Here is a 13282-nt window from a genome sequence, read left to right as displayed (position 1 = left end):
GCACACGTACCACACAGCAGCAACCGTCCACCAAGGCCTCCACGCACAGCGCCAGCAGCTCCGTTCAGAAGAAACAAAGGCTGCGAACAGCCCACACATCCACCCATACCTGAGCCGATAAACGGCGGTACATCCACTCACGGAACCTGACTCAGCAGTGGAAAGGCACTGGCGACCAACACCTGCGGGGAGCCCTGGTGGCGTGACGGTTAAGTGCTCAGCTGCTAACCAAAAGGTTGGCAGTTCAAACCCACGAGCCGCCCCGTGGGAGAAAGATGAGGCTGTCTGCTTCCCATGAAGATCAGAGCCTAGGAAACCCTATGGGGCACAGTTCTACTCTGTCCTACAGGGTCACTAGGAGTCAGGATCAACTCGACAGCACAACAACAACCATGGACGCGTGTATCCACCCAGTCGAATCCCAGACACATTCTGCTGAATTAAGGACGCCATATGACTCCATTTATGTGAAATTCTAGAAATGAAAGCTAAATCCCTGGTAGTGCCAAGTGGTTAATGCAGTCGGCTGCTAACCGGAGATTAGAGGTGTGAGTCCACCCAGAGGCATTAAAAGCATGCTTTATTTTTCTCCTTTATACAGACACTGGGCAAATCTGCCGCAAACAACCTCTTTAAAAGCAAAGATGTCAGTTTGAGAACTAAGGCGTTCCTGACCCAAGCCGTGGTATTTTCAATCGCATCATATGCATGCGAAAGCTGGGCAATAAATAAGGAAGGCTGAAGAATTGATGCCTTTGAATTATGGTGTTGAAGAATATTGAATATCCCATGGACTACCAAAAGAACAAACAAATCTGTCTTGGAAGAAGTACAGCCAGAATGCTGCTTGGAAGTGGGGACGGCGAGACTTCGTCTCACATACTTTGGACATATTATCAGGAGGGATGAGTCCCTGGAGGACATCATGCTTGGTAAAGAGGGTCAGCGAAAAAGAGGAAGCCCCTCAACAAGATGGACTGACACAAGCATAACAACGATTGTGAGGATGGTACAGGACTGGGCAGTGTTTCATTCTGTTGTAGACAGGGTCGCTGTGAGTTGGAACCAGTTTGATGGCACCTAACTACAAACATCCATGAACATCCAACTCCACCCGAAGAACAGGACCTACGTGAAGCCACAGCTGAGCCCCTTAGACGGGAGTCACAAGGAAGGAGGAACCATTAAGTGCTCATGGTCTGAGCCTTCCTCTCTTTCTCCCAGTTGTCACTTGTGTTGATATGTTAAGTGTACGAGGAAACAGCCAATCAAGTCCCAGGCTCCCTTGTAAAGATATCAAGAGCTTGAAGAGTCTGTTAGTGGCTGAACACTGTCCAACTCACACGTACGGTCTCCCTTCCGTAAAGGAGGGAATGCGAAATTACAGGTACGCTTTCTTTCCCACAACGTTTTTGCGAACACACAGCAGTCCGTCTCTGCTGTGATGCTGGAGGTACAGGCGGTCTCAGACAGCAGTTCCGACGTGATGTGTGTTTTGTTTTGGATGGACCGTGTGATGTGTTCACAATGGACTTGGCTTCTTTTTACCATCCGTGGGGAACTCGGTGGACCCGGGACAGGGGTTCATGTATACACAATCTTGGATAGGCTTGTGCACGGCAGGAAAGGTTCTTCTGTGGATGAAAATCTCTTTCTCTGACCCCAAACTCTTTCCTCCCTAGATTCTCAAAGTGTGACCACCACCTACCATCACCTGCCTCTGTGGGGTTTGGAGCTCGGAACACATCTTTCTCTCTGTAACGATACCTCACGTGTGCCATTTAAGGCGAGTACAGTGATAAACTCTTGTCATTTTCGTCCCAATAAAAAGCTGTCTGCTTATTTGTTTCTTGAAACTTCACTGACCAAATCCAAACCCACTGCCGTCAAATTGATTCCGACTGGTAACGACCCTACAGGACAGGGTAGAACGGCCCCATAGGGTTCCCAAGGCTGTAATCTTTGTACCAGCGGACTGCCACATCATTCTCCCATGGATAGGAGGGTGGGTTTAAACCAGTCAGCAGCCAAGTACGCTTAACCACTGCGCCACCAGGGCTTCCAAACACTCTAAGACATTTTTAAAGAGACGTGGAAGCCCCAGACAAGATCATCAATCGTGACTTTCTGAAAACTCTTAAATCACCTGTTCCCCCTCTGAACGGGCTGCTCCTCTGACCCTGGGTATCTGTTCACGATACCTGTAAACCAGAGGCCAAAACCAGCTGCCATCAAGTCAATTCCTACTCATGGCCATCCCACGCGTGCCAGAGTAGAACTGTGCTCCATAGGGTTTTCGATGCATGCTTTTTTGGAAGTAGACCACCAGGCCTTTCTCCCAAGATGCTTCTGGGTGGACTCGAACCCCCAACCTTTCAGTAGCAGTTGAGCGCATTAACCATCTGCACCACCCAGGGACCTTTACGTTCACCCTGCCTCAATCAGCAATTCCTTCATATTCTTTCTTGCAGACCCCTTTTTCTTTCACAGCTTCCCACCCCTTCACCAACAACCCCGTGGAAGCCTTGCCACTTCAGGCATGGGAACCTCCTAACTGGTCCATATCAATGAGGCCACACCCTTCAGCTGAGTTAACTTTGCTGAAACACCACTGCCATCCTGTCACCAGCCTGTCACACGTTGCCTCTGGGTGGATGTGAACCAACAACATTTCGGCTTAACTGTCTGTGCCATCCAGAGAATCCATGATCATTGCTACCCAGTTCTAATTGTTGTAAACAAATTACGGATAAACCTCTGATTTCACTAGCAAAGCCGAGCAGAAGAAACTGAGAAGTGGGTAACAAAAATCAACCCAGAGAAATATAACAAACTCTAACAGTGAGACCAATTCGAGACCAGAACTATTAAGGATAAAATTTCCACTATATCATAATATCTCATTTAATCATTTCAGGGTAACACTTCCACTACTTAGCAGTTTCTAGGGGGGAAAAGATGGGCTGAATGTTAAAGGATTTTCACGCCCGACACTCTCCCGTCAGCCTTGTCCCCCCAGAACCACATCCCAGAGGGGCCCGGAGTTACCTGTGTGTGTGTTAGCAGAAGGAAGAGTAACTTACTACTCTCGTCCCTGTGGATCTACGAGTCCCTCGGACGTGCGGCCCGTTCCTGGAACTGGAGGCGGCTCCCAGGGGCAGCGCGGAGGACGCGGGGGCCGGGCCGGGGGTCACGGCGGGAGCCGACAGGCCCTCGAACGCCGGCAGCCTGGAGGCGGAGGCCGGGGCGTCCGACCCCGGCCCGGGCGCGTCGCCGTCGCCCCGGCCCGCCCACCCGGGCGCCTTGATCCGCTGCAAGCAGTCCCGGAGCATCGCCTGCGTGCTGCGCTCGCTCAGCCAGCACAGGAACAGCTCGTCCACCTTCATCTTCAGCACTGGCTGCAGCACCTTGCCGGGCGGCATCTCGGCACCTCTCCGCTCCGCCTTTCCGGGGAGCCCCTGCTGCCCGCACCCGCCCCGGCTGCGGGGCTCAAGCGGGAACAGCCGTGCAGGCCGCCCGGGCCGCCCTCAGGACGCGGGACAGGCGGGGCCCGGGCCTGGGGCTTTGCAGACCCCGGAGGAGGAGGCGGCCCGGGCCTGGGGCTCTGCGGACTCGGGAGGCAGAAAGCGGCGGTCCGGGCCCGGGGGCTCTGCGGGCCTGGGGCTGCGCGGACCCGCGGGACCAGGACCCGACGGCAGGACACGCCCCCGAGACCCGCGCCAGCCCCGGGCGGCTTCAAAACGGGCGCGCCGGCCGCGCTGCCAAACGAGGTCCCTTCCGTGGCGCGTCACCACGCCGGCGGACGTCATCAGGCGGCGCCGGTCGCCGCACGCCGCCCTCCATGGCGGCGAGGCCGCTCCCTCCCGGCGAGGCCAAGCCATTGCCGGAGGCTTTGGTGGGGCCGGGGAGGAGATGGGGAGGGGCAGGAGTGCTGGCTGGCCACCGAGCTGTTTCTGCTCTTGGGTTCCGAGCGGTACGGGGTACACCAGCAAGGCGGCATTAGGGCAGCGGAGGCGTGAGCATGCGCGGTGCGTGCCCGCCGAGCTAGGGAGCGAGCATGCGCAGTGCAAGGGACCAGGAGGTGGGAGCCGGGGACAGGAGCGAGCATGCGCCGTGCGGCGGCCCGGGAAGAGTCAATAAAAACGCGCAACGTTGGTGTCCACGTGCAAGATCAAAGCGCGCTCGGGGGCGTTGGCACGCGAGAGGGTGTCGGGGCGAAATTGGAACTTTGCAAACGTTCGTAACGGAAGGGCCTTTGCAGCTTTGTAAGTGCAAATAAAGTAGCTGTCGAAGGATTTATTCAAGGAATTTTTTCAGGAGCATCCTGTTTGCATCAATACGTTTATCACACGACTGATCGGTTGGGGGACTGCGACTTCGTTAGGCACATTTTACACGAAAATGAACTGCTCTTGTAACTGCCAACTACGGTAAATAAATAGTTTGAGAGCGTTGACGTCCATTACCTAAATCGCCTTTTACCCAATTACTAGCTTATTTCGCTTTATACTGTTCAGAGTGTTCCTAGCTTGATGGTGCCGGGGGTGGGGGGAGGACGAGCGATATAGCCCAGGCTACACAAGTGCACCCTCTCACCTCTGTCTTACTCTTTAAAAACAAACAAACAAAAAAAAAAACGCTGTTGTTATCGTTAACTGCCCTAGAGTTGGCCCGACGACGACCCCCTGAACAACTGAACAAATGACTGCCCGGTCCTGTGGGTTACAGATGGGACAGTTGTGATCCATAGAGTTTTCATGGCTGATTTTCGAAAGTAGATCGCCAGGCCTTTCTTCCTAGTTCATCTCTGTCTGGAAGCTCCGCTGAAACCTGTTCAGCATCACAGCAACGCGGTAAACCTCTGCTCACAGACAGGTGGCGGCTGTGCGTGAGGTACCTGGGCGGGGAATGGAACCCCGAGTCTCCGGCATGGAAGGCAATGCCGAGATGTAATTTTATCAAGACGTTTTCACCTGACTTTGCCCCGTTTTAAGGGATAATTTTAAGGTTTTATCAACCAATTTCCCTACTTTTCAGCGGTATAAATATAGCCAGACTCAGTCAATAACTGTTAAAACTATGGTTTTACTTTGCACGTATGATGATTTAAAACTCAGTTTGTGTTTTACGATTGGAAGTAAAAATCGCTGTCGGCTGGGAAATAGGAGGGCTGTAAGGGAGGACTTGTGTGAAGTTATTTTTATTAATTGGGAGGCAAATGTTTGTGCACCACGCTGTAATTTCTGGCAGGAAGTAAATATTAATACAGATCTCCATTTGAGTTTATCATATACAGAAAACTTTCTCAAAGCACAAATCTGCTTTTCACTGTGGCTCTTTGAATAAGCTGTTAAATGCATCACTGTGGTGTTTTTCGGGGGAAAGGCTTTTTTGAGCGCCTGCACAAGACTGCTTTATGCACTGAGCATGTTAGAGAGATGAAGGTAGTGGCTGTGGTGGTGCCTCGGGACAGAAATAAACACCGTGAGGGAGACAGATGCCCCTTCAGCCGTCAGGCTGCCTGGAGGGCTGTTCCGTGCAGAGTCGGCCCTCGGAGGACAAAGATGGTGCTGTAGACCGGGCCTGGGTGTCCAGAGCCCTGCCCCCAGGCAGGAGCAGTATCCTGTGCTGTGGATGACAAATCTTGAACATACTGTGTTCTGCGAGAAGAGTGAACAAATCAGTCTTAGAAAAAATACAACCGGAATGCTCCTTAGAATTGAGGATGGCAAGACTTCAGCTCACTGACTTTGGACAAGCCATCAGGAGAGACCCATCGCTAGGAAAGAACATCATGGTTGGTCAAGTACAGGGTCAGTGACAACTTTGAAATAACCCAATAAAAGGGAGAAAAGCCAGGTGAAAACTTTCATAGGATTATATTCCTAGTTCCGAAAAATCAGCCATTTAAACGCCAGGGAGCACAGTTCTATTCTGGATTGAAACAAAATACTACCCAGTATAGTCCTGGAGAGGGTACTGATGGTTCAGTGGTAGAAATCTCCCTTTTCACGCAGGAGATCTGGGTTCACTTCCCAGCAAATGCACCTTATGTGCAGCAGCCACCCATCTGCCAGCGGAGGCTTGCGTGCTGCCGTGATGCTGGAAGCTATGCCACCAGTATTTCAAATATCAGCAGGGTCACCCATGGTGGACAGATTTCAGCAGTTTCCAGACTAAGACTAGGAAGAAAGGCCTGGTGATCCACTTCCAAAAATCAACCCAAGAAAACTGTATCACAACAGCCCAATCCACACCCGATCACAAGGATGGCACAAGACTGGGCAGCCCTTTGTCCTGGGGCCGACTCAACAGCAGCTGACAACAACACCAACATATTCCATAGAGGTGGAACACGTGAATGGAGCTGGTTGGCAATACATCCCATGTTCCGGAAACGTATCCTTACTGTGAGCCCCAGTATTCCTTTTACCTGTCTCTTTTCTGCACTCAGGTAAATCCGGGAACTGGCCATTGTTTTTCACTTGATTAAAAATGGAGCAGTTTTCAGGAAGACACCGAGAAAGGCAGAAACATGGATCAAATGGCTTTTGAAGGCCTTTTCAGCAAATAGGGTTTTATTACTTGCATGCTATCGTTTTGCGGCAACCAGGACAAAAGAAAAGAAAATATCCGTTAAAAATTTCCTATCTAAGCAGCAAGGCCCTTGGGTGGGCTTGACTGTTCACCTAAAGGTTGGCGGTTTGAACCTATGCAGTGGTGCCACAGAAGAAAGGCCTGGTGATCTTACTTCCAAAAGGGCACAGTTCTACTCTATCACTTGGGGTCACCATGAGTTGGAATCGACAAGCAACGGGTTTTTGTTTTTTCTTAACCTAAGTGGTAGAGTCTTAGGTAAAATGCCATACTGAGCTGGTAATTTAAACAACTGTATATAGTTAGCACCCATTTTGATAAGCTCAAAAAAAGAATAAGGGTGTTGAACAAAAAAGGAAAAATGAAATGAAGTCATGGCAATTTTAACCACACCAAGAGAGCTGAAAAATCCTGAATGCTAAAAAACAGACTGGGAACTGTTCGGATTTGCCCTTATGCTTTTGTTAACAAGCAAAGAGTTTTTAGAGAAACAGTTTATGTGCATGGTTTTATGCTGTTTACAGTACTATTTTTTCAGACTTTCACTTATTCTCTTGAATTCAATATCGCAGTTTTAAAGACTGACGTTCAGTGAACTCAGAAGCTCAGAGGCTATGTAGTGCCCAGCTCAGCTCTTGAGTCTGTTTTTTATGGTTTTTGTACAGCTCTTCGCTATAAAAGGAGCCCTGGAGGTGCAGTGGTTAAAGCACTCGACTGCTAACTGAAAGGTCAGCAGTTTGAAACCACCAGTGGTCCCACAGGAGAAAGATGTGGCAGGCTGCTTCCGTAGAGATTTGCAGCCTCGGAAACCCTATGGGGTTGCTATGAGTGGGTTTTTTTGGGTTTATCAGCTGTAAGATGTCCCTGCGTGGGTCAAACGATTAAAGCTCTTGGCTGCTAACTGAAAGGTTGGAAGTTCCAGTCCACCCAGAGGTGCCGAGAAAGAAAGGCCTGGCGATCTACTCCTGGAAAATCATCCATTGAAAACCCTGTGGTACGCAGTTTTACTCTGACACACACGGGGGCGCCATGAGTTGGAGTCAACTCGCCGGCAGGTGGTTGGTTTTTGGTTATCAGCTGTGATGCCTTGTCACTAGCTGTGACTTTGAGCTGTCAGCTTGCCGGCCTCTCTCCGTCTTTTCTCGTTTAATTGATTACAGATTGGAATGAAGCACAGTTAAATGAGTTAGTATCGGGTCCTGGGAGTGCCTGCTGCCTGCCTGAGGACATAGATAAATAAAACAGTTCATTATCGCAAGGACTTCACAGTCTCATGGAGCAGGGGAGGGGACTATATAATTCTGTAATACCGCGTGGAGTTGCACAACGCAATGTGGAATTGTTGTAATAGAGACACAAGACAGGGAGAATTGACTGAGTGAAGTGAGACGGGGCGGGGGGCGGGGGGCTTCCACGATAGGCTGTGAATCAGACCATTGTGATCCATAAGGTTTTCACTGGCTGATTTTCACAGGTAGATCTCCAGGCCTTTCTTCCTAGTCCTTCTCAGTCTGGAAGCTCTGCAGAAACCTGTTCAGCGTCACAGCAACATGAAAGCTTCCAGTGACAGATGAGTGAGGTGCGCTGGACGGGAATCTAACTCCAGTCTCCTGTGTGGAAGGTGAGGATTCTACAAGTGAGCCACCCCTGCCCTCTCCAGGACTATATTGGACAATATTTTGTTTCAATCCAGAGTAGAACTGGGTTCCATGGGGGTTTTAAATGGCTGAGTTTTTTGGAAGCAGATTGCCAGGCCTTTCTTCCAAGGTGCCTCTGGGTGGACTCGAACCTCCAGCCTTTTGGCAACCAGCTGAGTGTGTGAACGGTTTGCACCAGCCAGGGCGTCCTAGCTCACATGTGTCCCTGAAAACCCCAGAGGAAAGGATTGAAGGTGTGTACTTCACCTCAGGGGTCTTCCAGGGGCTGGGGGGGTGGGGAGGAGCGTTCATTAGCTCTCTGAACCCAGAGTGTGGTCTGTCCTGGGCGGACACCCAGCCCTGAGCACTGTCTCCTTGTCACCCGTGACAACTGCTTCCTGATCCATCTGCAGAGTTCCAAGCCCTTGACAACTCCCCCTCTGTTCCCATGTACGCCTTGCTGCCACTTGTTTGGGGGAAATAAAAGGTAAGTTGGAAAATTCACCTTTTCCATTTTCGTCTCTAATGGAATCTTCTCCGGACCGCTGGCTCCACCTCCCCACCGCACCCCCAGCTGCGCATCAGGTTTTGATGATCAGGAGAAGAAGTTTATGTTTGGATAATACAATTTCCTGACTGGCCTCCAGCGACCTTCAACTCAATTTCCTCTCCCCGGAGACGGTGTACATTACAGAAGAGAATCAAATTCCTTATTCACAGGGAAAAGGTTCCAATTTAATCGGAATATTCAGCGTTTTGCCCTGGCCAGGGTGATGGATGGCATATGGAAATGTTCCTGGTTCAGGTAATCAAATGGTGGAATTCACTCTTGTATTGAAGAGAAAATAATGAAGTCTATTCAGTATTGTCAGAAGGTGCAGAAATGCACATTTACGCTGTGGAGACCGGGAGTGCACACTGTATCAACACCTCCATTGCACAAGGAACGGTTGGAAACTGAGAATTATTGTACGCATGCAGCGGCATGTAACACGCAATAGCAGCCCAGGGCAAAGGTGCGGCTGCTGGCCATGATTCAGGTGGAAAATACCGCGTGCGGAGAAAGACGGTGTCCTTGTAACAGACGTGGAAGAGCTGGTGATGTAATGAGACCGCCAATGACACCATGATGATGAATTCTTCCCAGGCTGTTGAAAATTAGAAGCACATCGTTCTGGATAAATCCTGATGCATCGTGGAGAAGTGTGACAACCTAGAAAAGTCATGCTTCTGGCTGGTCCAGACGGAAACCGGAAGCCTGTGTGGCACACAAAAGGGAGGCTGTTGAGAATTTTTGTCGCTGCCATCAAATCGGCCCCGACTCACGGGGGCCCCAAGCGCAATGGAATGACACGCCGTCTGGTCCTGCACCATCCTCGTGATCGGTTTTGGATCGGAGTGTTGTGATCCATGGGGTTTTCATTGGCTGATTTTCAGTAGTAGATCCCCAGGCCTTTCTTCCTAGTCTGTCTTAGTCTGGAAGCTCTGCTGAAACCTGTTCAGCATCACAGCAACACACAAGCCTCCACTGACAGACGGGTGGTGGCTGTGCATGAGGTGCACTGGCCGGGAATCGAACTCGGGTCTCCCGCATGGAAGGTGAGAGTTCTCCCGCTGAACCACCAGTGCCCTCAGCCGGGTAGCCTGCCTCTAGTTTAATTTAATGCAACGTTATCCCCTTTTGGCCTTGCCTTAGATCCTCCTTGGAAGCAGCTTTGTAACATATTTTTAGAGCCGTAAAAAGGTTCATAGTGTTGATTCAATAATCCTAACTCTGCAAAACTCTCCTAAGGAAATAACTCCAAAACTGAGCACAAATCCTCATGGCCGTAGGAGCCGTAAAGTGAAAAATCGAAGGCAATTGGAAAGACCAACAGCACAAGAACAGTTCAGTACGGTATGGTGCCTTTACTCAAAATGCCATGCAATATCACAGATGATGAACGTGAAGACCATGTGGGAAAACGCATTCTTCATATAAGCAAGAACAACCACGTTGACAAAAATGAAAATGTATACGCTGTAAAAATAGCCTTTGAAAAAGACTGGAAAGTAATATGCAAAATTGAAAATAGTTTTAGTGCTAGTGGGACAGGGCTAATAGGTGATTTAAAAATATATATTTTCTTCATCTTCCAAGCTTTAAATAATGCTACCCCCGTGATTTAAAAAATAAATTTATATTAAAATTATTTTGGAGAAGGTTGGGATATAAATAACCTAACAACTCATGGCGACCCCATGTGTTAGAGTAGAACTGTGCTTCATAGAATTTTTTTGGCTATAAACTTTGTGGAAGCAGATCACCAGGCCTTTCTTCTGTGGCACCACTGGGTGGGTTCAAACTGCCAACCTTGTAATCGAGCGAAAACTGTTTGTACCACCCAGGGATCTTGGATATAAATAAGTTTAGGAAGTAAACATAGAGAATGCAATATTACTGCTCTCAGGAATTTATAGCTCTAGAAAATAGCTTACACAGTTTTCTCTAAGAAAAAGCAAAGTTTTCTAGATAATTCTTTAGCTTACATAATACGTTAGAAATAGTACTTTTGCCATGGCATACATTTTGGCCCCTGAACTTAAATGAAGCACAAAGTCTTCGGATCTTGGATGTGAGACTTTGTTCTTTTTCCGTCGGCACTATACTTAAGATAGGGAAAGGACGCTGATTACTTGTACAGTGGAAGCTGGGTTTTTTTTGTTTTTTTTTTTTCTTGAGACCTACGTTTGACTCAGAGTGTCATTGGTGAAATGTGTATTTTTCTTACTGACACAGGGTTGTATTTCTGATACCCAGGAGTAGTGACTTAAGTCGCTGTATTACAAAAACTGATTTTTTTCCCTCATTGTGAAAGTGACAAATACTGATCGGAGAAAACGTAGGGAAAACAGAAAAACTATAAAGGAAACAGAAGCCAGTAATTATCTGATCTAGAGATAAATGCTATTAACATAGGTGTTTTTTCTTCCAGATTTTTTTTAAGTTCAATAAAAATGTTTATTGTTGTGAAAATAAAGATAACACAACATTCGCCAATTTGACATTTTTCACATGTACGATTCAGGAAAACCAATGGTATCAATCATGTTGTGCAACCATCACCAAGATTCATTGCCTTGTTTTCCATCCCCATAAACAAAAAATGCCACCTAAACAATGGTTCCCCCCATCCCTGTCCTGCCCACCCCTGGTAACTACTACTGGACTCTGATCTCTATACATTTGCCTTTCTTAGGTATATCCTATTGGTGAGATCATACGATATTTGTCCTTTTGAGACTGGCTTATTTCACTCAGGAGCCCTTGTGGCACGGCGGTTAAGAGCTTGGGTGCTAATCAAAAGATTGGCAGTTTGAATCCACCAGCTGCTCCTTGGAAACCCTACGGGGCAGTTCTACTCTGTCCTATAGGGTTGCTATGAGTCGGAATCGACTCGACAGCAATGGGTTTGGTTATGGGTTTTTTTTCACTCGGCATAACGTTTTCAAGGTCCGTCCATGTTGTAGCAGGCATCAGGACTTCTTGTCTCTTTAGGGCAGAGTAATACTCCACTGTGCGGATGGACCACGTTTTGTTTAACCATTCATCTGTTGGCCGACACTTGGGATGTCTCCACCTTTCGGCTGTTGTGAATAGTGCTGCAGTGAACACTGGGGTACAAGTCTCTGCTTTCAAGTCTCTTGGGTACATACCTAGGAGTGGAATTGCTGGGTCATATGGTAGCTTTGCATTAAACTTTTGAGGAACCACCAAACCATTTTCCAGAGTGGCCGTACCATTTTGCATCTCCACCATCTGTGGATGAGGCGAGGGCGTAAGGAAACTGCAGGTGGGAATGCAAAATGGTATGGCCACTCTGGAAAACGGTTTAGTGGTTCTCCTAGATATTGTATAATAGCAATGGCTAAGGATGTGGCCCAGTGAAGGCAGGAATCGAGCTCCCATTTAGCAGACTGAAGAGACAACAAACGAATAAGTGGTGTTGAGTGATTTCTGCCAAGTGTTAGGTTCCATGTGGTGGTTGCAGGGGTGGATTAACCAGTAAGCAAGGTACACATGGGCGTACAGTAAGCAAGGCACGCATGGACTCAAATGTGCTTACTTACTAATCTGTAGTGCACAATTTCACCTGGTTTTCACCACATCGAACCAGGTGAAATTGTACGCCACAGATTAGTAAGCACAATTAAGCCCATGCTTTCTTGTTTATCGGGTAATCTGTCTCCGGGTGGTTGAGAGTGTCTGGGGGGCTTCTCCCAGCTGGGTGGTCCAGAGACAGGAGGACCAGGAGATGTCATCTCTGCAAACGTGGGGAAGGGTCCCAGGCAGGGACACCAGCAGGTGAGGTGCCAAAGCAGGGGTGAGTTGGTGGGTCTGGGCAGAGCCATGGCCAGGAGGCAGGAACTGAGGGGCTGAAGGAGGTCGTGGCGAGATGAGGCTGAGGGCGGGGAGGCCAAGCTGGTCATCAGGGCTTTGTGAGGGGAGGAGGAGCCGCTGGGGGATCTCACGAAAGGGGGTGACACTTCCCATTGGTGTTGTAAGAGGGGAGGGATGAGAAACAGCCTGAAGTTCCTCCAAAAGTTAGACATAAAATCGCCGTACCAAAAACCTAACCAGCGGCTGTCCAGTTGATTCTGACTGACGGCGACCCCATGTGTGTCAGAGTAGAACTGCACTTCATAGGGTTTTCAAGGGCTATGTTCTTTCAAAAGTAGATCACCAGACCTGTCTTCTGAGGCACCTCTGGGTGGATTCAAACCTCCAACCTTTTGGTTAGTAGCCAAGTGCTTAAGCACTTGCATCATCCAGGGACCCCAGAATTACCATACAACCCAACAATTCCACTCCTAAGTATATACCCAAGAGAAATGAAAACAGATACTCAAACAAATACGTGTACACAAATGTTCACAGAAGCAGTGTGCACGATAGTTCAAAGATGGAAACAAGTGTCCATCGACAGACAAACGGATAAACGCATTATGGTGCATCCGCACAGTGGAATATTACTCGGCCATGAAAAGGGATGAAGTTCTGCTACATG

General features: G+C 48.8%; 1 protein-coding gene across 1 annotated transcript in view; it reads right to left on the bottom strand.

The window, feature by feature from the left end:
- PPP2R3B (protein phosphatase 2 regulatory subunit B''beta) overlaps positions 1-3614 on the bottom strand; it is a 40889-nt gene extending 37275 nt beyond the window's left edge. Inside the window, exon 1 of the mRNA XM_004385216.2 lies at positions 3084-3614. Within this exon, the coding sequence (XP_004385273.1) occupies positions 3084-3422 (339 nt within the window). The 5' untranslated portion in view covers positions 3423-3614. The remainder of the gene's footprint in view (positions 1-3083) is intronic.
- Positions 3615-13282: the final 9668 nt, after the last annotated feature.

This window comes from Trichechus manatus, unplaced genomic scaffold (assembly GCF_000243295.1).
Source record: "Trichechus manatus latirostris isolate Lorelei unplaced genomic scaffold, TriManLat1.0 scaffold00134, whole genome shotgun sequence".
Lineage (NCBI taxonomy): Eukaryota > Metazoa > Chordata > Mammalia > Sirenia > Trichechidae > Trichechus > Trichechus manatus.
The sequence above is the reverse complement of the archived record's forward strand: the minus strand, read 5'-3'. Positions and strand labels throughout refer to the sequence as shown.